Source organism: Lynx canadensis, chromosome B3 (genome assembly GCF_007474595.2).
Source record: "Lynx canadensis isolate LIC74 chromosome B3, mLynCan4.pri.v2, whole genome shotgun sequence".
NCBI lineage: Eukaryota > Metazoa > Chordata > Mammalia > Carnivora > Felidae > Lynx > Lynx canadensis.
This window is the reverse complement of record NC_044308.2, coordinates 118,082,596-118,107,391: the sequence shown is the minus strand read 5'-3', so window position 1 is coordinate 118,107,391 and position 24,796 is coordinate 118,082,596. Positions and strand designations below refer to the sequence as shown.

Genomic DNA, 24,796 nt, shown 5'->3' with positions numbered 1-24,796 from the left:
TTCCTCTCCAGAGACTGTTGTTCATGGAAGGAGACTGGGACTTGTTTTTTCTTTATTTAAAAGGGGTATTAAAAGGGGTATTAGGTTCAAGAGATGATAAAGATAATGTTGTTACCTAAGTGAGACTTCCTCTTTAACAGAATTCTGAAATTTTGAAATTTTGAAAATGAGTTTATTTATTTATATGTTTTTAAAGTTTATTCAATTTACTTATATATATAGAGAAAGAGAGAGAGAGAGAGAGAGAGAGAGAGAGAGGAAGAGAGTGCACAAGAAGGGGGAGGGGCAGAGAGAGGAGGGGGACAGAGGGAGAATCCCAATGTGGGGCTTGATCTAGTGAACTGTGAGATCCTGACCTGTGCTGAAATCAAGAGTTGGACACTTAACCAACTGAGCCACCCAGGCACCCCCAAATTTCTCTATTATAAAAAATACCACAACTGTATATCATAAAAGCTCTTTCTATATTTGGAATTATTCTAGGTTATATTCTCTTGAAGTAGATTGCATCAAAAGTGTGTGTGTATGTATATATCTATGCATCTATCATCGCATTTGTGCTGTTTTGCATAGTTGGACGTGGAATCCTATTTAAGTATTTTTACGTATTTGGTGTCTTTTTTTCTGTTTTTCTGTTTTTAGTATTGCAGAGATTTTGTTTCAACTTATTTATTTTACCATTCTTGATAATTCATCAAGTGGATCCCTGTGAATGCTGCTTCCTTTTTGCAGTGTGCTCTTTGCTCTGTGCTAACCGCTGTGTTACCAGGCCTGCAGGCTTAGGACAGAGGAGAAGGAAGGGAGCAGGGCGTTTGGGGCAGTGCTGAGGGTGTGGGATCTGGAGAGAGGCTGGGGATTGTTGACAAGATTGGAGCTAGGGTCGTGAGGACACCCCGAGGACTAGGGGATAGAGACTGGGGCCGGGAGGGATAGGAAGGAAGGGATAGGAGAAAGGGGTTTGGCATAAGATGAGGTAGGCTCTGTGCACACTGGAACAAACATCAGACGTATGCGGATTTGCCCAACCCATTGAGGTTTTTAATTTTGTTTTTGTTTAAGTTTATTTATTTATTTTGAGATAGAGTGCAAGTGGGGAGGGGCAGAGAGAGAGGGAGGCAGAGAATCCCAAGCAGGCTCTGCAGTGTCAGCGCAGAGTCGATGTGGGGCTTGAACCCACAAACCGTGAGATCGTGACCTGAGCTGAAGTCTGACGCTTAACCGACTGAGCCACCCAAGAGCCCCCTCTACTGAGTTTTTAAAAGGTTCGTATTGGGGTACAATATAGACAATTAGTGACTATGGGTAAATTGTGTATGAGCGTTTCTTGTACTATTCTTTAAACTTTTCTACAAGTTTGAAGTTGTATCAAATGCAGAGTTATCCTTTAGGGGCGCCTGGGTGGCTCAGTTGGTTGGGTGTCTGACTTCGGCTCAGGTTATGATCTCGCAGTCTGTGGGTTCGAGCCCCATGTCGGGCCTTGTGCTGACAAGCTTGGAGCTTGGAGCCTGCTTCGGGTTCTGGGTCTCCCTCTCTCTCTGACCCTTCCCAGCTCGTGCTATGTCTCTCTCTCTCTCAAAACAAACAAAACAACAACAACAAAAAACATTAAAAAATTTTTTTGAAAAGTTTACCCTTGGGGCGCCTGGGTGGCTCAGTCGGTTAAGCATCCGACTTCAACTCAGGTCACGATCTCGCGGTTCGTGAGATCGAGCCCTGCGTCGGGCTCTGGGCTGATGGCTCAGAGCCTGGAGCCTGCTTCCGATTCTGTGTCTCCCTCTCTCTCTGCCCCTCCCCCGTTCATGCTCTGTCTCTCTCTGTCTCAAAAATAAATAAACGTTAAAAAAAAATTAAAAAAAAAAAAAAGAAAGAAAATTTACCCTTTAAACAAACTTTATAGTTTTTGCATCATGGTTGCTTTAGGCTGGATGTTTGTATCCTCCCAGAATTCACGTGTTGAAACCCTAATGCCTGGTGTGATGGTATTGGAGGGCCTTTGGGAGGTGATTGAGTCATGAAGATCGAGCTCTCACGAATGAGATTAATTTTTTAGAATGAAGCCCCAAAGAGCTCCCTCGCCCCTTCCACCAAGCGAGGACATGGTACAAAGGCACCATCTGTAAACCATGAAGCAGGTCCTCACCAGAACCTGACCTTGCTGGTATTCTGTCTTGAGCTTCCAGCCTCCAGATCTGTGAGAAATACGTTTCCATTGTTTAGAAGCTATCCGGTCTGTGGTATTTTGGGTTCTGGAGTCAGACAGACTTGTAGGAATATTCCAATTCTGCCACTTACCATCCACTTACTTGGTCTTGGGAACTTTAGTTTATTTGTTCGTTGGTTCACTCATTCATTCAAAAAATAAAAGAGTGCATCTATGTGCCAGGTAAAGTTTGAGGTGCTGGAAATATGGTGGAGAACAAGATAGACAATAACCTTTGTCCTTAGAGGACTTCTTCAAACCTTTCTCCTCATCTTTAAAATAGGGATAACAAAAGAGTGTTCCCAGGTGCCTGGGTGGCTCAGTCGGTTGAACGTCTGACTCTTGATTTTGGCACAGATCATGATCTCATGGCTCATTGGATGGAGCCCTCCTTGGGATTCTCTCTTTCTCTCCCTCTGCCCCTACCCCACTCATGCTCACGTACTTTCTCTCAAATAAAATTAAAACTTAAGAGAAAGGGCGGGGTTGCCTGAGTGGCTCAGTCAGTTAAGTGTCTGATTCTTGATTTTGGCTCAGGTCATGATCTCACGGTTCGTGGGTTTGAGCCCCATGTCAGGCTCTGTGTTGACAGTATGGAGCCTGCTTGGGATTCTCTCTTTCTCTCTCTCTCTCTCTCTCTCTCTCTCCCTCTCCCCTGCTCTTGCTCTCTCTCTCAAAATAAATAAACTTAAAAAAAAAAAAATGTTCCCACTGAAGTTGAGCCGAGGATTAAATGAGAGCAACAGTCTTGAAGAAACAAAGCACTTGGTATATAGTAAACGTTCAGTAAGTGTTCAGTGGTGTGGATGATTCAAAGGAAAAAACTATGAAAAATGATTGTATTTGAATAATTCATGAAATACGTACTTCTAGTTAGAGTTGAGGTACTTAAATGTACTGGCCTATGTCCTTGAAGTGGCTCAAAGGTAGTCACAGTGGAAGATTCCACTGTCAAAAGAGGCAGAATCCATACCCTGTTATACAAAGAACTGTAAATCTGATCAGTATACATAAAATTTTTTTTTTAAATTTTTAATGTTTATTTTTGAGAGAGAGAGAGAGAGAGCAAGCAGGGGAGGGCAGTGAGAGAGGGAGACACAGAACCCAAAGCAGGCTCCAGGCTCCAAGCTGTCTGCACAGAGCCTGACATAGGGCTTGAACTCATGAACCATGAGATCATGACCTGAACCGAAGTCAGATGCTTAACTGACTGAGCCACCCAGGCTCCTTGATTAGTGTACATTTTTTGAAGAGTTTATTTATTTTTTATTTTTTTTTTCAACGTTTTTTATTTATATTTGGGACAGAGAGAGACAGAGCATGAACGGGGGAGGGGCAGAGAGAGAGGGAGACACAGAATCGGAAACAGGCTCCAGGCTCTGAGCCATCAGCCCAGAGCCCGACGCGGGGCTCGAACTCACGGACCGAGAGATCGTGACCTGGCTGAAGTCGGACGCTTAACCGGCTGCGCCACCCAGGCGCCCCGATTAGTGTACATTTTAATGACAAGGCCAATGGCTGGGTTCTAGAATTCCTTAGGTTTTCTCTAAGCTAACCCAGCTTAATGTCTAAATTAGACTGTCAAGCACACTGAGTGCTGTAAGCAGTAATTAGCGCTCAGGGATTTTTTACCCTCAGGAGATTTGGATGTCCTCCTCCAGGCCAGTTTGTTAGGCAATTTTGAAAAAAATAGTTACACTCTATGCGTAGGAGTTGGTATGGTTCATGAAGTTTTCTGTAAATACACTGAGCCTGGTCAGCTGGAATTGCGATGATTCTTGGTAACCAGGACTTGCGGAGTTTCACTGGGACCCTGTATTCTTTAGTCTCTGGAGTGGAGACTCAGGACATGCGGCTTCTCTCCACGGGCAGAAGTTATCTATTGAAGCATGCGTCTTTGACTCTCCCTGGGGAATTGTGGGGTTCTTGCAGCTTGCTGAAATCCTGGAAAAAATTGTTTTTGTCTTTTTTGGTTGTTGCTTTTTAAATTTCTTCTTTAGGTCAGAAGTTGTTACTTCTCTGATTATCATTCTGATGGAAAGCTACTGGTGAGGTTTGCATTAGGCAAATTGACCCAGTAGAGTTTTATTGCTGTTGAAATACACTAACTGAAATCTTCATAGTTCATAGCAGTATATAATAGAATGGCTGTCCTTCTCCATTTATTTTTTATTTTTTTAAGTTTATTTGTTTATTTTGAGAGGGGGGGAGGGGAAGAGAGAGAGGGAGAGTGAGAGAGTCCCAATGTGGGGCCCGAACTCATGAACCACAAGATCATAACCTGAGCTGAAACCAAGAGTTCAATGCCTAACCCACTGAGCCACCCAGGCACCTCTCCATTTATTTTTTATTTGGCTTTATTTTGTTGTATTCATTTTTACAAGGAGCCTTGAATTCTTTTTGGAACAGATGAGTGGGGATGGGCATAAACAGATAAATTATCAATGCCAAAATAATTTGTTTGGCTTCCTGCTTCTCCCAGTTTTTTCTTTCTCTCTCTGGTATTCTTAGCTTTGTCCTATTCCTCGCTAACTCAGTAGAAACACTTCACGAAGTGGTATGTTCTAATATGACAAATGTAATTTTTTTTCCTATGTAAATTTCTCTTTATTAAAAAAAAATTTTTTTTAATGCTTATTTTTGAGAGAGAGAGACAGAGTGCAAGCTGGGGAGGGGCAGAGAGAGAGGGAGACACAAAATTTGAAGCAGGCTCCAGGCTCTGAGCTGTCAGCACAGAGCCTGACATGGGGCTCGAACTCACGAACCGTGAGATCGTGACCTGAGCCGAAGTCAGACGCTTAACTGACTGAGCCACCCCTGCGCCCCAATTTCTCTTTATTTTAGATAAGATGTACAGGAATATTGTCAGGAGAAAGTGTATAAACTTTTAAGAACATGCAGACACAAATCACAAATGAGGGGATCAAAACTGGGATGCACAAACATAGAAATCTCAGCTCTCTAGGGATCAAAGAAACTCAAATGAAAACCCCAGCGGTATGAGGGCAAACACTGAAAAGTCTGGCAAGAAAATGTCCAAAAGGATGTGAAGCAGTGCAGACTCTTACCGACTTCCCATGGTGGTGGCGGGGGTGGGGGGCACCTGGACACCTGGGCGGCTCAGTCTGTTGAGCATTGGGACTCTTGATTTCCCCTCAGGTCATGATCCCAGGGTCGTGGGATCCAGCTTTGTGTTGGGCTTTGTGCTGAGCGGGGAGCCTGTTTAAGATTCCCTCTCTCTTTGTCTGCCCCTCTCCCACACACTCTCTCTCTAAACAAACAAACAAAACAAACAAAAACAAAACCTGCCAGTTGAAGTTAAAATTAGTACAACCATGGCTTCTGACTGGCTCAGTTGGTAGAATGTGTGACTCTTGATCTTGGGGTCATGAGATTGAGCCCCATTGAGCATAGAAGTTACTAAAAAAAAATTAATTAAAAATAAACAAAACTAGTACAACTGTTTTGAAATGCAATTTAGAAATATCTAGTGTAGGTGAAGATATGAGTAATATATATTCTAGGTGTATCATCTCTAGGAATTTATCTTAAACTCTTCCACAGGAACATAGGAGACCTTTAGAGGGGATGTGAATAGCACATTCTTTTGTAATGGCAAAATAATATAAGCTAAGTATGAAAAAGTAGATAAATGGTGGTATGTGAGTCTTTGCTACTTATTTGTTTTAATTTTAGAGAGAGGGAAACAGAATCTCAAGCAGGCTGCATGCTCACTGTGCTTGGGGTTCGATCCCATGACCCTGGAATTATGACCTGAGCCAATATCAAGAGTTGGACACTCAAGTGAATGAGCCACCCTGGTGCCCCTCTTTGCTCTTTATTTGTTTATTTTAAAGTTTATTTTGAGAGAGAGAGCGCTTGCAGTCGTGGGGGAGGGGGACAGGCAGAGAGAGAGGGAGAGAGAGAGAAACCCAAGCTGGCTCCATGCTGTCAGCGCAGAGCCTGACGTGGGCTCATTTCCATGACCCTGGGATCATGATCTGAGCTGAAATAAGAGTCAGACACTCAGTCAACTGAGCCACCCAGGTGCTCGTCTTTGCTATGTATGTATGTACATATGTATGTATGAATGAATGAAAGAGAGCATAAGTGAATGAGGGGCAGAGAGTGAGAGAGAGAATCCCACGAGGGGTAGTCCCACAGGGGCAGAGAGAAAGAGAGAGAGAAGCATGCCTCACTTGAAGCAGGGCTCTGTGTTTTACCTGGAGCGGAGCTCGAACTCAGGAACTGTGAGATCATGACCCGAGCTGGAGTCAGCTGCTTAATGACTGAGCCACCCAGGTGCCCGCTACTTATTTAAACAGAGAATTGGGGTCAGAGTGTATGTATGTGCAGTTGCATACTTTGCTTTGTTCACGGAACATTGAAGCCTAGTGTTTTCCCCCATGCCATTAAATGTTTTATGAAAACACGTCGTGAAAAAAAAAGCTGTCTGCTTTTCGTTTATACGGAGGACGGATCATTTTTTACATTTAGTTAATTTTGCTTATTTTAGTAGTGGTTTTCGTCTTTTCCTTCTTCTATTTTCTGTATATTTAAAGGTATTGTTTACATTGTACCTGTTTCCTTAGGGTAAATGACAACCCCTCTGCTGTTACTGACTGATGTCACCGATTGTTCACTGTGGGCCACGTAGTGTATGCTCTGCACTGCGTGTAATAGATTCACTTAATCCTCATACCTGCTGTATGAGGTAGAGACGTGGAGGCATAAACCTAATTAATTTGCTTGAGATGACTCAGTCAGTGGTGGAGAATCTGAACCAGCTAGTCTGGCTACCAAGTCGGAGCCTTTAACCCAGTGGAATCTGGTCCTTCTCAGTAGTTACTCCACTCCTAAGAAGGTCAGAGAGTGTAGTCATCTTGAAAGGTTCCTGATGCACGTGCCAGTTGCCTTTAGAAAGGATAGTCCCATAAATTGTATTTTCATGTTCAGAAAGTCATTTATTAATTAAAAAAGCAATGTGTGTTCATGATATACAATTCAAATAGTACAGAAATGTGTAAGGTACGAGTTAAGGTCCCTCTCCACCCCCGTCATAACCATTACTAATACTTGTATATGCTTCTAGAGATTTTCAGTGCTACACAAGTATATCATGTATTTATTTTTCTCCCTTAAAGGGATCGTATGATTCCTTTTATCCTCCAGCTTGCTTTTTTTCACGGAATCTTGAATTATCTTTCTAAAATAGTACATAAAACATACCTCGTTCTTTTTTTTTTATACTGAACATTCTGCGTGTACTTTATTTTTTTTTTAATTTTTTAAAATATGAAATTTATTGTCACATTGGTTTCCTTCCATACAACACCCAGTGCTCATCCCAAAAGGTGCCCTCCTCAATACCCATCACCCACTCTCCCCTCCCTCCCACTGCCCATCAACCCTCAGTTTTTAAGAGGTTGTTTTTTTAATGTTTGTTTATTTCCAAGAGACAGAGTGAGCATGAGTGGGGGAGGGGCAGAGAGAGGGAGAAGGAATCTTAAGCAGGCTCGGTGCTCAGCTTGGAGCCCGACAAGGGGCTGGATCCCATGTCCTCGAGATCACGACCTGAGCTGAAATCAATCAAGAGTTGGCCACCGAGGCATGCCTGAAACATACCTCTTTCTTAATGCAATTAGTGTACTTTAAAAAAGTTACTAGCTGTATCTTATGAGCTTCCACCTGGTTGATGTAGCGCTGTTGGATTCCCAGGGAGCCTAAGTGCCCCTTTCCATGTTCATTATGGAACGGGAAATGTGCTGAATGAGAAGGACGGAAGAGTTTGCAGAATTTGTGTGAGAGAGAGGTCTACAGTGGTCCTCTGCTCTCGTGGCCCGCCCGCTGTTTCCTGATTCATCATGCTGACCTGATCATTCTTCCTGCCAGTTGGCCACTGTGTGGTCCAGGCTCCAGTCCCTCTCTTCTAGCAGGGTTATTTCCCCCTTCTTGACCAGGTTCCATGGTAGTAACAGCTCACACTCCTACCAGCAGAGCGTGCCCTCACTGAGCAGGTAAATCTGTTTAAAGAGCTCTTCAGGTTTCTGTTGAATAAGGGAGTGAAATACTGAATTAACTTACCTGTATTTACAGTTCTGAATATGTGAGAGAACCGTCTTAAACCTTCTTTAGCCTCTGATCTTTAATTGTAGAAACTCTGACTTTCCAATTCTATCACATCAGGAGGTATCTATTTATAAAGTTATTACATTTGGGAGTTGGGAGGCATCAGTGATTTACGTAAGAGTCTCCATTTTGAATCAGAAAATTCACCGATAGCCCTTGATGACTGGGACTAACCTTACAGGTTCAGTAGAAAGGGTCACACTGTTGCCAAGGCAACTAAAGTTCAAGATCATCTGGTCTCCAGGTAACCTTTTCTAGAGTTGTCTCAAATGTTCCCCCTAGCTTTCTCAGGAGAGGTCCTTCCCTGCCTTTCTCTAACAGCTTGGGGACCTCAGGAGGAGGAGAGCCCAAGAAAAACGGGAATGATGTGAGGTTTGGAATCTTTGAAAGACGAAGTATATGAATTAGGTGGCAGGGTCCACACTGGAAAGAAAGGAGGATCCTTTCTCTTTACCCTTGTATCTAAAACACACTAACATTGGATTTGTTTTGAACAGCTCTGCTGTTATATTCCCATACTGTTGGTGGATGTCAGTACTCCTGAAGTTTGTTAAGCTCCGATTCATTACTAACTACCAGCTCTTCAGCGACTTGAGGGAAGTGAGAGGGGTGATGAGCGTCTGAAGTGATGGGGCTGGTTAACCTAGGAGTTCTTCTCTTTCTGATGTCACAAGAGGTTATGGCTGCCCTGGCCAGCATAAGCCAACAGTGACTTGGTCTAGGGTGGGCGGCGGTGGAGGTTCTGTGGGCATGCGTACCACGGAATCAGGCTGCAGACTGTTTCACGCCTTGAGATGCTTGCTGCCATTTTTCTGAAGAACTTTCAGAGAAGTGAGCCAGGCCACTTGGGTTTGGAACAGAAAGAACCTTGTGCTGCCACTGTTCCTGGGCTGCAATTTTATATTTTCGGGGGAGTGGCATCCCCCCTGAATTCGGCCCAGCTGGTGAACTCGGGCTACATTTGATATTTTTCCTGAGGGAAACTAGTACTTAGGTTATCCTTTCAGTTACTTGTTTAAAAGAAAAAACTCTGGGGTAAAGATACTTTTTTTAAAAAAATATAATTTATTGGCAAATTGGTTTCCATACAACACCCAGTGCTCATCCCAACAAGCATCCTCCTCAATGCCCATCACCCACTTTCCCCTCTCTCCCGTCCCCCATCAACCCTCAGTTTGTTTTCAGTACTTAAGAGTCTCTTATGGTTTGCCTCCCTCCCTCTCTGTAACTTTTTTTGCCCCTTTCCCCTGCCTCATGGTCTTCTGTTAAATTTCCCAAGGTCTGCATATGAGTGAAAACATATGGTACCTGTCTTTCTCTGCCTGACTTAAGATATTCTTTTTTGGTTTTCCCTATACCTCTTTAGTAGCTTCTATGTTCCTTAGTTTTTTTTTTTTCTTCCTTCCTATGTTACCCCATCAGATACACACACGTCTTTTTGCAACTAAATATTCACCCACTGAGTTCAAGCCCCACATTGGCCATAGGGCCTACTAAAGAAAAAAAAAATAGGGGTACCTGGGTCGCATAGTTGGTTAAGTGTTCAACTCTTGATTTTGGCTCAGGTCATGATCTCACGGTTTGTGAGATCGAGCCCCTCGTCGGGCTCGGTGCTGACAGTGGAGCCTCCTTGGGATTCTCCCTCTTCGCTCCTCCCACACGTGTGTTCATTCTCTCTCTGTCTCTCTGTCTCTGTCTCTGTCTCTCAAAATAAACTGAAAAAAAAAAATTTAAAAAATTGGGATACCTGGGTGGCTCAGTCAGTCGAATGTCTGACTTATGCCCAGGTCATGATCTCGCAGTTCATGGGTTCGGGCCCTGTGTTGGGCTCTCTGCTGTCAGTGCAGAGCCTGTTTCGGATGCTCGGTCTCCCTCTCTCTGCCCCTCCCCAGCTTGCTCTCTCTTTCAAAACTAAATAAACTTAATAAATACATACATACATACATACATACATACATACATACATAAAGGAGCCCCTCTCAGGCTCAGTCGGTGGAACATGTGACTCTTGATCTCAGGGTCGTGAGTTCAGTCCCCACTTTGGGCATAGAGCTCGCTAACTAAATAAAATTTGCCAACAAATGGAAGCAACTGTGAAGACCAGTGAGCTGTCTTGGAAAGGAGGGAGGTTCTTGTATCCCCTGTGTGTTACCTGGATTAGGTAGGAGGGTATCCAAGGAAAAAAAATAAGAAAATTATCCTCATAGGAAACAACACAAAGGACGTTAATAATGGCAGCGAGTGTTTTCTATGCTCTTAATTTATGCCAGGTGCTCCTCATGTTTAAGTTCATCCGATCTTTATAGTCTAATTGTGAAGACTCCTATTGAGGAAGGTACTACCAGCATCCCTATCTTATAGATAAGGAAGTAGAGGCACAAAGGGTGCAGACCTGGAAACTGCAAGCTTATATGCCTTTGCGGGGGGGGGGGGGTGTCTCATGTTTTATTTACCCAAATTGTTCGGTGTCATACTGTGCCTGGGTTTGCGCAGTCTGTATCTATCAAACTTCCTCTCCAAATCTTCCAATAAACTGATGCATTAGGAACATAATGCTGTATTTTCCCACAGCCAGCCCCAGACAGCTATGCATATACCTGTTGGAGAAATACAGCTTTAAGAGTTGTCAGTAATTTGGCAAATCAGGGAGCAGCTGGCGTTAAATTTGAGAGGGTCTGTGGGCATGAGATGAAGCCTGGTGCAGGGAGGAGGTTGGCGTATGCACGGGGGTTGGACCGCTTCGTTTCAGAGGTCCTAGCTGAGCACCTGTCACGACCTTCGCTGGGAGTCAGCGGAGGATACAAAGGTAGGAAACTGCTTTCACGGCGCGTATCTTCTCGTCTGCGAGGTCAGATCCGTACAGCTGGGCCATAACTTTGCCTCATTGCCTACTCAGTGCCTCTGTCAGGTATCGAATACGACAGCTGTTTGGAGAAGGCTGTTTGGAGTGTGGTATGTCTTGAGGGGTTGGGAAGGCTTTGGGGGAAGAGGCGAGACCAAAAACCCCTGGAAGGATGGGTCATTTCGAAGTGGGACAGAGTAGGCCATGTAGACTGGTGAGTGATTCTACTTTTGGTTCTTGTTTATTCTCTTTAATATTCCTATGTATAGTTATTTATATTCTCTCTCTGGAAAGCTTAGTGTTTTCCCTAAGCTACTCCTCACAAAATACCCCCAAGAGGACAGGACTTACATGTATTATTTGTCAGGCCTTTTCTATTGGTCTAAGTGAAGGATTGGCACTTGCTGGGCCATTGGTGTCAGATGGTGTCTTCAGGGCCCCGTGCCTTAGCCTCGCAGAGGCCGAATATGAATGCCCTTAGGTGAGCCGTGCACCCTCACTTTGACACATTCCTTGCCATTAGTGTCCCACACCTGGCCTGGCTCAACACTGATGTCATGTGCCTCTGTAAACACTTGATTTTGGAATTCAGGATACTAAGACCTCACTGAGAAAAGGAAAAGGAACTTGAACAAGTAAGTTCTCATTTAAGTGAAATTCCCTTCAGAGCTCGAGGGCCTTAGTTTAAATTTTTATTTTTTACATTGATTTATTTTTGAGAGACAGAGACAGAACACAAACGGGGGAGGGGTAGAGAGAGAGAGAGAGAGAGAGAGGGAGGGAGGGAGGGAGACACAGAATCCGAAGCAGGTTCCCGGCTCCGAACTGTCAGCACAGAACCCAATGTGGGGCTCGAACTCACGAACTGTGAGATTGTGACCTGAGCCAAAGTTGTATGCTCAACTGACTGAGCCACTTGGGCGGCTCACGAGAGCCTTAGTTTAAAATCAATCTGCTCTTTTCCCAAATCGCATCTTAAATTTTCTTTTGTCTTTTTACTAAGGGAAATAACTTGTCTTTCTGTTTTAGCCACTTTTCCTTCTCTTCCCCTGGAATAGTGCATGGCTGCCTCAGCACGGGAGATTGAAACTTAGAAGCCCGGAACTGCATGCATATAATGATTTTTAAAGTTTGGGCGCCTGGGTGGCTTAGTCAGTTAAGGGTCCGACTTTGGCTCAGGTCATGATCTCACGGTTCTTGGGTTCGAGCCCTGTGTTGGGCTCTGTGCTGACAGCTCAGAGCTGGGAGCCTGCTTCGGATTCTGTGTCTCCCTCTCTCTCTCTGCCGCTCCCCGCTTGTGCTCTGTCTCTGTCTCTCAAAAATAAATAAATCCCATTAAGATAAAAATAGAAAATCCCATTTCTATTTAATTTATATAATTTTTTCCCATTGCATGTGAGTAGGGGCCTGGCAGGAAGAAGTTAACCTGAAAAATACTTTCAGTATAAAGTAGTGCCTGAAAACAGAGGACCAGCAATGAAAGCTACCTTTCAACATAAAATTTTTCAGTTTGCTTTTGCAAATACTTTATCTTTCTTGGCATTTATTTTGGCCATTTGCGGTCTTTTAGGTTACTGTAGTTGACAAAAGGCTGCCAGGCACCGTATTCTTCCTTGTTTTTTGGCTGATGCCTTCCTTTTGACACTGAGATAGTTCTGTGGCCTAGCGGAAAAAGAGCGCCTGTGGTTAGAACTGGGGTAGACGCCCAGGGAACTCCCAGCTCACCGCTCAGCTCTGCCTCTCTCTGACTTAAAGACGAGCCCTCTTCTCAGGTCTCAGTTCCTTGGTTCCTGCTTCAAAAGATGCAGTGGGCATTAGTCAATGTCTGTGGTGGTTTTGAATGAAAGACTGAGTGTGTGAGGTGTTCCTAACCTCCTATGTAATCAGGAGAGCGCAGTAACTTTGTTGGCTCCCTTCTGACCTCTTGGGAAATGAGCTGGTTCTTCCTCAGGTTTCCTGTGGTGAGGACTGGGGCATGTCGGGCCAAGAAGGTCGAGGGTGAGGAGCAGAAGTCATTGGGTTGCCTCTCCTGGCCATGGAGCCTGTGAGAAATAAGCCAGCAGCGAGGGGGACTTAGAAAGGCACGTAGTGGAAGGGCCAAAGCACAGGGGGCTCCGCCAAGTGCCTTCACGTGTCGCCTTCCCTCCTCGGCAGGCATTGAGTGACCGCTTCAGCGGTGAGATCCCCGATGACCAGATGGCGCACAGCTCCTTTTTCCCAGATGAATACTTCACCTGCTCTTCCTTGTGCCTCAGCTGTGGGTAAGTGAGGCTGGTCATCTTGGGAAAAGAGGCTCAGAATTCAGACTTCAGTGTGCATGCGGATCACCTAGGGTCTGGGTAAATCACAGACTCTGAATTAAGGATGGGCGGGGCTCTGAGAAGGACACTGCCAATAAGTACCCAGGTGGTCCTGGCAGTCGGGGGACCACACTCTGAGGTTGTAAGACACATGATTATGAAGAATCCTCTCAAGATTCCCACCTGCTTTAGATGGGCCATTGCCTTCTGGTTTGGGAAGTTTTTACTACAGAAAACTTCAGTTGCTTTGTTTTTCTGGGTTTCTCCTACCAAGGCTTTTTCGCTGTAGTCATTAAACTCATTGATATTTGGTAGCCTAGTGTGTACAAAGCTCTGTGGTAGGTATTAGTCCTGGTTGATTCCTTTCACCGCGAGGGCAAACTCCGAGCACATTAGAATTATCCAGGGATCTTACAAAATCATCAAGGCCTGGGCCTCCCTTCCAAGGGTTCACACTTAACAGATCTGGGGTGGGGCCTTCACACTGGTGCATTTAAAAAGGGTCCTCAGATGATTCTAATATGTTGAGTTGAGAACGCGAAGTTAGGGCAGTGCTTCTCAAATTTTATAATCTGTGTATTTATCACCTCGGGATTTTGTTAAAATGCAGATTCTGAACCAGAAGGTCTGCTTTTAAGATTGTGTATTTCTAACATGCTCCCGGGTGATGCCCATGCTGCTGGTCTGTTGACCACACTTTGTTACGGGGGCTTTAGGCAGTGATTCTCCCATTTTAGTGTGCACCAGAAAAACACGTTAAAACAGATTGTTGGGCCTTGCCTCCCCAGTTTCTCATTCAGTTGGTCTGATGTAGGGCCTGAGAGTTTGCATTTCTGATAAGTCCCCAGGTAATGCTGATGTTGCTGATTGGGGCCACCCTCTGGAGATCACTGGATTAATTTGAGCTGTTGATGGCTATTAAATCACAGTCAGGTGACTTGTCCCATGGAGCTCAGCGGATTTAAGTGCTTTGCAGTCTCCTGGTCCCGTAGACACTTCCCCACCCCACCACCTTCTTCACCATTGAATTGTCTTTGCTCACATCAAGACCTCTGGTCCTCCTCCTCCAGATTTATCCATTTAGGGGAGGAGACCTGAGCCTTTTGTGAAAGGTTTTGTGTGTTTGTTTTTGCATGGAACCCTGTAGGCTACCTGCTGGGCTCAGAAAGGCCACCACCTTGGCTCTGAATATGTAAAAAGGATTTGGTTCTTAGATTACACAGTCTGGGCTCAGAGAATGAAGGTTATTTTGGTGAGGAAAGAGGGATGGTAGTTGCCAGCATGACTTACCTTCCTTTTTGTTTACCCCATAGCCCAGCATGAGGGACTTAGGTTCTTTTGGATCATCACTTTTCCATTCTAACAGCCTCACCAGGGTTTCCAGAACTTTCCCTTCTATCACAGTGAAACTCTAAAGTCCCGATCTCTGTTTCTGCCTTGTCAGGATGGCAGAGCTCACTGTTGATTCGGAAGGTTTTCTTGTTCAGCTTAAGCCTCCTCTTAATGTATTGCCAAATTTTGGAGGCTGGTTTTTGTTCTACATCTTGGCAGCCTGTTCTGGCTAAACTTCCCGTTTCCTGCTTTTTGGATTTGGGGGTTTGCCGAGAGCCATTCAGTCTTTATCTCCTGTCAAGGTGGTGTCTTCAGGCTCCTCCTTTCCGCTGTGGGACCAGGTGGCTTTTCCTGGAGGAGATTCCTCCTTTTCTCCTTTCTCCTCACACAAGGCCAGTAGTGCCTTTGAGCGCTCTTGGTTCAAGTACAAGAGAGGCATGTGGATTTCTGAGACATGCGCTGTGCCCTCTGTGCTCACTATTCAGGGCCCAGTTCGTAACCAAGGTCTGGTTTCGGCCCTGTGTCTGGCTCCGGCTCAGACTCTGTGGAAGTGGCGGGGGCTTCTTTAGCCGCCTCACCGTCAGCTTTTGGGCTTCACTCAGGGCTGGATGTAAGAACAGCATGAACCATGGGAAAGAAGGAGTCCCTCACGAAGCCAAGAGCCGCTGCAGATACTCCCACCAGTACGACAACCGGGTTTATACCTGCAAGGTGAGTGCTCTGAGCTTCTCCCTGCTCCCGCAGCTGCCTTGCGGATTCTGCTCGGCTTTTGAGGACTGGCTTGGGGCCACCCTTTACTGTATCCCAAAGAATTTGATACTCAAACCGAGTATCTCGGGAACTTCTTCCCTAGCTCTAACCAAAAGAACTCAAGAGGCCTTTGATGCTGGGGCCCCTTGGTTTATTTATTTATTGACTTCCCAGCAGATTTTCCTGTTATTCTGTTGGCTTCTATGCCAGGGCCATGTCCATTGACTGTTCATTCTTCCCCAGAGCAGGAGTGCCCTGCGGGAACCCGGTTGAATGGACCGTGATGGGTATAAATTACAGCTCAGTTTTGGGGCCCGGGACCGGGCCACATTCAGTTCATGATTGTTCAGGGCATTGGCTTTTTTTAGAGCAATGATCCCTCCTCTGATGTGCTGAACTCCCGAGTCTGTAAACCCTCAGCTGGTATGGTTTGTTGGGAGGGGGCTGGACAGGGACATAAAGAGGCCAGGGGGTCTGGTGTACAGAGAAGAAGCTGGCAGAGTGCTCCATGTTTCAGGCCTGCTATGAGAGAGGCAAGGAGGTCAGCGTAGTGCCCAAGACATCCGCTTCCACTGACTCCCCCTGGATGGGTCTCGCAAAATATGCCTGGTCTGGGTGAGTTTAAATGACGACGATGTAGCTGAGGGTTGTTGGTGTGTTCGTCTGCCAGGTACCTGCCCGGGTAACAGGGTCTGTTTGCTTTCCTCATAGGTATGTGATCGAGTGTCCTAACTGCGGCGTGGTCTACCGTAGTCGGCAGTACTGGTTTGGGAACCAAGATCCTGTGGATACGGTGGTACGGACAGAGATTGTGCACGTGTGGCCGGGGGTAAGAGCGGTTCTGTTTTTCTTCTTGTATCGTTCAGTTATTCATGTGTGTGGAAAAGTGGAGCTTGTTTGGAATTCAGGTTAACCATGAATTTTAATATATTGGTGGTTTAGGAAGGCAGGATCTGGAGAGCCTTTCTTGTTCGAGACCGTTATTTTCATTTCTTCTTGGATGTACATTAGAAGCACAACTTCATTTTTTATTTTATCTTTTTTATATATAATTTCTTGTCACATTGGTTTCCCAGTGGTCCCACACCCAGTGCTCATCCCAACAAGTGCCCTCCTCAATGCCCATCACTCACTTTCCCCTCTCCCCCACCCCCCATCAACCCTCAGTTTGTTCTCAGTATTGAAGAGTCTCTTATGGTTTGCCTCCTTCCCTCTCTGTGACTGCCCCCCCCGCCCCGCTTTCCCTCTCAACTGGTCTTCTGTTATGTTTTCACTCATACATGGATCCTGAGAAACTTATGGCATCTTTCTCTGCCTGACTTATTTCACTTAGCCTAATACCCTCCATGTTAGAAGGAGAACTTTAAATAAACTAAATGTTGGCCTATTGTTGTACTGCCTTAGCAAATGAAATACTTTTTCACATTCTCCTTTCCATAGGCATGTTTGTATAGATGCAAATGTAATTTACGTGCCATTTACCTGCTTTTCTCCCATCCCACCATTTTTATTTATTTATTTATTTATTTATTTATTTATTTTTTTATTTTTGGGACAGAGAGAGACAGAGCATGAACGGGAGAGGGGCAGAGAGAGAGGGAGACACAGAATCTGAAACGGGCTCCAGGCTCTGAGCCATCAGCCCAGAGCCTGACGCGGGGCTCGAACTCACGGACCGCGAGATCGTGACCTGGCTGAAGTCGGACGCTTAACCGACTGCGCCACCCAGGCGCCCCTATTTATTTATTTTTTAAGCAGCCTCCACACCCAGTGTGGGGCTTGAGCTCACAACCTTGAGAGCAAGAGTCGCATGTTCCACTGGCTGAACCAGCCAGATGCCCCTCATACCATCATTTTATTTCCACATTGCTTCCACTTCTCATGTAGTCAACTGTGTAACATTGTCTTATGCCTTATTTTGATTCCCATCCCCTTTTTTTATGTTTAAATTAAAAAAATTTGTATTTTGATAGCACATGTGTGAGTGGGGGAGGGGTGGAGAGGGAGAGGGAGAGTGGGAGGGGAAGAAGGAGAGAGAGAATCCCAAGCTGATAGCGTGGAGCCCGTTGGGGGGCAGTCAGTCTCATGAACTGTGAGATCATGACCTGAGCTGAAGTCGGGTTGGATACTTAACCAAGTGAGCCACCCAGGTGCACCTCCCCATCCCCCCCTTTTTTGAATATTTATGCTGTTTACATAATGTTTTTATTATCAAAATGCTATGACATTCTTTATGTAAGAAAGCCTTTGTTCTGGGAAATTTTCTTGCAGTATATTCTAAGAAGTGGGATTACTGTAGACCCTATTTTTTAATTTGACTTTTGAATTCAATTTTGAGGTAGCGATGTGGTGATTTCATTCTGCATCAAACCACAACTCACACTTGGAATTGCCAGTAATTCAAAACACATTTTCTATTCGTAGGAAAAAAAAAAAGATTTTTCTCTAAGGAACTTATCTTACTTGCTGGGTGACTCCTAAGGCTACCGGTCAGCCTGACAGGCCTCCCTGCAGCCATCTTGAGCTTTTCCAGGTCCTACAGCTCATAAAACTGAAGATGTCCTTAGTGTTTTGTTCCTCCTCTCTCCAGTTTCCAGCCCCACTAAAATTTGTCCCTGTGGGATGGTCTCACTTCGGGAACCCACCCTCTTGGCATGATGGGCCAGGCCATCCTGTCCCAAGGACTTAGTGTGGCCTTGAACTAGTATAATTTTCTCACTGTACTTTTTATGACTAATGTCTTTTGTTTTTGGATCTGTGTTTGTTCTTGTGAAAGCTGTTGTCTCTATGGTAAATAGTTCTATTCCAAGAAAGTAGTAATATCATAGTTCACTTTTAGGCCACATTCCTCATGGTCCTTAGGATTAGAGGATACAGGCCCCTCCCCTTCTGTTTGTTCACTCACTCCTTCATTATTTGAACTTAGGTTGGTTGAGTACTGTATGCCCAGAATTGAACTAGACACTTAAAAATACAAAAATGAAGAAGATAGGTTATTTTCAGAGGGTTTGGTCTAATAGTCAAATATGTAAACAGATACTGTCTTTACATGTGAAAATAGGATTCTCAGAAGAAACCGAGAGGAAGGGCTAAACCCAGCCTGGGGTGGGGGGCTTCCTGGAGGAGGTACCATCCTTACTCGAGTATCTCCTGGATTGTACATGTTGTTTGGAAGGTAAGGCCTGAATTGAACAGCTGTGCACCAGATCTTGTCGCCTTGAAAGGAATAAGTCAGTAATGACTGGTTGGCTGTGGTATTGCCTAGAAGCCAGAGGGACTCCTGGTCTACTCTTCTCTGCCCGGGAGTTTGTGGTTCTGAGTTGACCGTGATGAGTGTGCTACTCACCTGAGACCCCTCGCCTTCCTTCCTTTTGCTCTTTTCGGAGAATGATGGGAGCCTGCATTTTCATTTCAGACCGATGGATTTCTGAAGGACAACAACAATGCTGCCCAGCGCCTCTTGGATGGGATGAACTTTATGGCTCAGTCAGTGTCTGAGCTTAGCCTTGGGCCCACCAAGGCTGTGACTTCCTGGCTGACAGACCAGATCGCCCCTGCGTACTGGAGGCCCAACTCCCAGATCCTGGTATGGTGTGGCAGGATGCACCCGCATCCCTGGTGTGGCCCATGCTGGGGCCGTTTTGCCCCATTCTAAGCTTATTTTGTGAGGGAGGTGTGGAATTTCTCTTTCAGATTAGCTCCCAGGGTATTAGAAAAGGCGGGGTGCATCAAGGCAGCCAGTGTTCTCTTTGCCCATTGATTTCCCTTTGTGTTACTCTGTGATTTTCTTTCCAGTGGGTTTTAGTTTCTTGGCCTGCAGGGGCTAGTTATTATTGGTTAGATAGATGTCTGAAGTCCTAGATAACAGAATCTGGAGGGAAAGGGGCAATTTAGAGGTCATTTGGCCTGGTTCATAAATCTCTACAGTAACCACATCAAGGGAGTCCCCAGCTTTGGTCCACACACTTTGTGACGGGAAGCTCACTCTCCACCAACTTCCCAAAGGCTCTTTTGGGAAGCTGTAGGAAAAAAATGAATTCTCATTGGTCTCCTGGCTAGAATTAGCATAGTTTTTCTGAGAACGCTGTGACTCAGCCAAATAGATATAAGGTGCCTTTCCAGGTATTTCTTGGAAGAAAATGATAGTCACAGCTATGCTTCAGTGGGTGCATTCCATGTGACTGGAGGCCTTAGGTTCTCTCTGTTACAACTGTTGGGTTCCTGCCGTTCCAAGTGTCCTGTGGTCCTCCCCTGGGTCTCGCTGACTTTTCTCAGCTGAGCAGAAACGAATAATACCTGCCTCTCTGTTTTGGGCTTGGAACAGAGCTGCAACAAATGTGCTACATCCTTTAAAGATAACGACACCAAGCATCACTGCCGGGCCTGTGGGGAGGGCTTCTGTGACAGCTGTTCATCCAAGACCCGGCCAGTGCCCGAGCGGGGCTGGGGCCCTGCGCCTGTGCGGGTGTGTGACAACTGCTATGAAGCCAGGAATGTCCAGTTAGGTAACGTGGGGCCCAGGGGCTGCAAGGGTGGAGGGGACCCTCTCTTTGGCACAGGGTACTGGGAAGTGGACCCCCACATGCCTAATCCTGTTCTTTTTTTTCGAAATGTTTATTTTTGAGAGAGAGAGCAAGTTGGGGAGGGGCAGAGAGGGAGACAGAGGATCTGAAGCGGGCTCCGTGCTGACAGCAGAGAGCCTGATGCAGGGCTCAAACTCACGAACTAAGAGATCATGACCTGAGCTAAAGTCTGACACTTAACCGACTGAGCCACCGAGGCGCCCCGTAACCCTGTTCCTAACCCAGTCGCTCTTCTAAGGGCAGCTGCTCCCCTGGTCCTGGCTGGCATCCTCTAAGCTCTTTGTTAATAGAGTCCTAGGGGGTGCTAGTCCTGGGTTGGGGGGTTTAGCCCTGTCCTGCGTTTATCAGACATGGCTTAGACTGGATCTTCTTCCTGGAGAAGGCTCTTGGTCCTGTTCCTAGACCCTTTCTGGTTCTAAAACAGCTCCAGAGTGAAGTAAAGGACTAACAGAGGTCACTTGGTGTCAGGGTGTGTCCTGACCCACAGCCCAGACCGCTATAGTCTTTATAGGGTAGCACAGTGTTTGCCCCAGTTTTCCATTTGTGAAATGACCTAAGAGGTGATGGCTTTTCCTTTCTCATTGTCCACAGATGTTACCGAAGCACAGGCTGACGATGAAGGCGGGACGTTGATTGCTCGGAAGGTGGGCGAGGCCGTGCAGAGCACTTTGGGAGCTGTAGTGACAGCCATTGACATACCACTAGGTGGGTGTAGTGTACGTGGGATGAGGGGTTTCACGGTGCCCTGGGCTGTCATTTTGTCAGAGCTTGCTGACCTAGATTGAGTTGGACAGCAAGGAGTTGACTGAGAATTTACATACTTTTACATACTTTTACATACTTCTGCATACCTTTGTGTTTCTTCCCGGAGGCCATCTCTTTATACCATCTGTTGCCGTCTAACAAACTACCTGAACATGTAAAGGCTGAAAACAACCACCATTTCATCATGTCTCACAACTTTGAGTCAGGAATGGTTATTATTCTGGTCAGGTGGCATTGCCTAGAGTTTCCATCTGATGCTCTAGTATGGCAGCCTGACCCGTCTTGAGGGGTCAAGCCAACCTCACTCACACGCTGGGTACTTTGTCAGGGATGCCTGGAAGGTGGGCTTGGTAGAACCCATCTCCGTGTATTCTCCAGGCCTCTCTTCGTGGTTTCTCCAGTGGGAGTTGACTTTTTACACGGGGTGCTTAGGACTCCTGTTCCAAGAGGTAGGAAGTAGAAGTCAGCAATGTCTTAAGGTCTGGGCCTGGAAGCTGGTACTCCTGCTCTAGTTTCCCCTAGTCACAAAGCCTGCCTGGGTCTGAGGGAGGGGCAGGAGCGTCAGAATTTGTGGCTGTCTTTAATCTACCTCACTAGTCAGTTCTTCATTTAGGATAGAAGATCTTTATTTACCTCCTGATGGGAGGGGTACTTGTAACTAGGATGGTGAGAGGAAGGGGAAGGGAAACGCACCGGTGTGTGGAAGGCTTAGGCAGGGTTGGCTGGGCCTCGGCTGTCTCTGCCCATTGCAAGGGAGCAACCAGAGGCTCCTGGGTTGGGTGCTGGTGAAAATTGCTTGGATCTGATTTACCACCACTGGGGCTCGAAGGTGAGTAGATGAACTTTTGACTCGAGGGTATAGGAATAGGTTTGCCCAGGCTTGAAGCTCAGGTTGCATCTGCTCTCAGGGGTACCTGGGAGAAGCAGGGCTGCCCTTGGCACAGAGAGCCTGCCGTCTGCTCCCCACGGGGCTCACCTGCTGAGTGCTCTCTGGCTGGCGGGTCCCAACGTTAGACATGTTCTTTCTCGTAATCCCCACAGCTGCTCTTGAATGTGGCTTGTTGAAGATGAGGAAGCCAGGGCCCTGAGGGGTTAGGGAACCGTCTCTTAATCCTGCAGCTGCTAACGAACACGTGCTCAGTGGAGCTGGGGTTGGAACGAAGGGATGTCCCAACTCCCAGAGTCTGGGCTGCTTTATTGTTACTCCAGTGGTTCTTACTGGAGCTGCGCCTCAGGGTCACCCGGGAGCCCAGTGCCTAGGTGCCAGCTCTGGAGATTCAGAGCCGCACGGTACGGGGTGAAGGCCTCTGTAGGGGGCTGTGTGCGCAGCAGGACTGCGAGCCAGAGGTGCCCGAGGATGCTTCTTGCCCGGTGGGACTCGGCGTGCTGGGTCCGTGTAGCCCGCTCATCGTCGTTTGCTCCTGCCACAGGTCTGGTGAAGGATGCGGCCAGGCCGGCGTACTGGGTGCCTGACCACGAGATCCTGCACTGCCACAGCTGCCGGAAGGAGTTCAGCATCAAGCTTTCCAAGCACCACTGCCGGGCCTGCGGACAGGGCTTCTGTGATGAGTGTTCCCATGACCGCCGGGCTGTCCCCTCTCGAGGCTGGGACCATCCTGTCCGAGTCTGCTTTAACTGCAATAAAAAGCCCGGTGACCTTTAACCCCAGCTCCCTCTCCGAGTCCTTCACAATTCCTTAGGTTCTCAGGGTTAGAAACAGAAGTCTCATTGAGGTAGGCCCTCCCCACCGGGCACCTGTTATGGTGTGTGTCCTCTTCTCATCCCGGGGTCACTATCCTGCTGTGGGGGGAGGGAGGAGCCTGGCCAGGGCCGAACGTGTGAACCCCTCAGGGCGGGGGACCGAGCAGCTTAAAGTGGAATGAACCTGAATCCGTTGCATTTATGTCAGTTAAGAAATCTACAACTGTGTGCGTATATCCATATGAAAGGGATGTGGGGCGTATTCAGGCTGCTGCTGGCTGTGAAGACATAGCACAGTCTGTCCCCAGCACAGGGATAAGGTGGCAGTGGCCCCAGGTCCCCCCCCCCCCCCCAACAGAGCCAGGTTCAGAGCCACTGTGTTACTAGTCACCTTTTGCTTCTTCTCTGTGAGCCTTTGAAGCGTCTCCTTTCCTTGCCTTTTCCCAGGTACATCTTGCTTGGAATAGCCTGAAAGGAACCCACCTGGGTCCTCTGGAATTGGATCCCCATTCCTGGCCTAGGCCTGTTTCAGTCAGAGACTACCCAACTTAGCGTGCAGGTCACCAGAGTGGGTGGAAGGTGAGGGGTAGGGTCCTCAGCCCTGAGAACGGGGGAGAGCACAGAAGGAAACAGGCCTTCCCCAGCAGTGTTTCCTGCTTATTGATGCTCCTGTGTCCACTTGGCTTTTTCCAGAGGCCGCACCCTGCCCCTGAACAGCACCTGCTTCCTTCCCCTCCACCCTGCAAGCCCACCATCTGCTTCTGAGTGTTGCACTAGGATTTTTATTGCTTATTTTGAAGTGTCTTAATTCTTTGTTCCCTGATACATGACCCCTCTAGCTACTGGAGGGGTGACCTTGAGAAATCTTCCAGGGAAACAGTGCACCGAATGGACTGTTTTAAATATATATAAATATCTCGACGGATAATAAAGAAAAAAATTCTCTTTGGTTCTTGCAAGAGAAGTCAAACTTGTTTCTTATCAAGAGCCGGGACATTCATATCTCTCATGACTGGAAAGAGACTGTTGTGCCGAAATCCTGTCGTCATGGTGGATTTTCTTCAGTGGCCAAAACCGAAGAATTAAATGTGGCGTAATTCTTGACTGAACTGGTGGGTGGGCCGAACTTCAGGGAGGTACGTAGCGGTCATTCCTGGCATGAGTGCAGTGTGACGTGAGCCCTGGAATGTGTTGGTCCTCAGACCTGCTCCCTTCCTGCCTCCTGTGGCCCAGTGACTCAGGGCCTACTCTAGTACTGTGTATTATCAAATTCGCCATTATAAAGGAATCTTCCTGCTGAATATGGACTGTGCTCTTTGCTTTAACTTCATCAGTAAAGCTTGCCTCTTTCTAGTCGATAGGAGAGTAGCTGGTGGCTTTCAGAGCAGAAGCCAGTGAGAGGCATGTTTCTAGAGTGGTAGTGTTTGGCCTTTAATACCTCAGCCTGTTACTTTAACAAGAACTTAAAGGCATAGCCAAATACCACGAACCATGATAGGGGTTTTCATGTCATGATGGGCTGTTTTTCCCCCAGTTTTTAGACAGATGGCTTCCTCCAGCTGTTTGCTAACTGGGAACTTAGTGGCTATTCCTTTAGAGAGGATAACTGACGCTCCTAGAACTTTCTGGTGGTGAGGGCTCCACACGGGCTCACTGGCCCTGCCATTGCCTTGTACTTGGGCTTTCCACAGCGGGTGGGGCCAGCTGGCCCCAAGTAGGCAACCCGTGCCAGGCAGTGGCAGCGGCTTAAGGACTTGGGTTCTCAGGGTTCACTCGTAGCTGTGGGGCTGCAGTCCCGGGGAGTCCTCTCACAGGAGACTATGTGTTGCTATCAACCTAGGGAAACTCTGGGGAAAAACTGTCTTCTACCTTTTTATCTGTCACTTCCCTCTTCGTTCCCCTGCCTGGTCTTTGTTCCACTCCCATGTCCATCCGCAACTGTCTTCCTCCTTCTTGTGGGCATGACACTCTGGTCTTACCAGCACCCAGATGAAGAAACAGAACATATCTGCCACCGCTAGAGCCCACTGTCTTGGCATCTGATAGCACAAATTAGTTCCCCTCTTTTAGGGGGTGGCTGCATAAAGACTTGTAATACATTCCTGGTTTGGGGTGCCCGGCTGGCTCAATTGGAAGAACATGCGACCCTTGATCTCAAGTTGTGAGTTTGAGCCCCAAGTCAGGCATAGCGGTT

General features: G+C 46.7%; 1 protein-coding gene across 2 annotated transcripts in view; it reads left to right on the top strand.

Moving 5' to 3' along the window:
- The window catches only part of ZFYVE1 (zinc finger FYVE-type containing 1), a 54,054-nt gene extending 30,151 nt beyond the window's left edge, over window positions 1-23,903 (top strand). Inside the window, exons 5-13 of one of the 2 annotated variants that reach the window (XR_003969612.2) lie at window positions 13,326-13,432; window positions 15,406-15,514; window positions 16,071-16,168; window positions 16,265-16,382; window positions 18,969-19,139; window positions 19,878-20,058; window positions 20,728-20,841; window positions 22,332-23,181; window positions 23,296-23,903. Coding sequence is in view for 1 of the 2 variants with exons in the window: in XM_030319488.2 (XP_030175348.1) it covers window positions 13,326-13,432; window positions 15,406-15,514; window positions 16,071-16,168; window positions 16,265-16,382; window positions 18,969-19,139; window positions 19,878-20,058; window positions 20,728-20,841; window positions 22,332-22,564 (1,131 nt within the window). In the remaining variant the exon portion in view is untranslated. Of the gene's footprint in view, window positions 1-13,325; window positions 13,433-15,405; window positions 15,515-16,070; window positions 16,169-16,264; window positions 16,383-18,968; window positions 19,140-19,877; window positions 20,059-20,727; window positions 20,842-22,331 lie in introns of both variants that reach the window. The other variant, XM_030319488.2, reaches the window with a different exon arrangement.
- The last annotated feature ends 893 nt before the right edge of the window (window positions 23,904-24,796 follow it).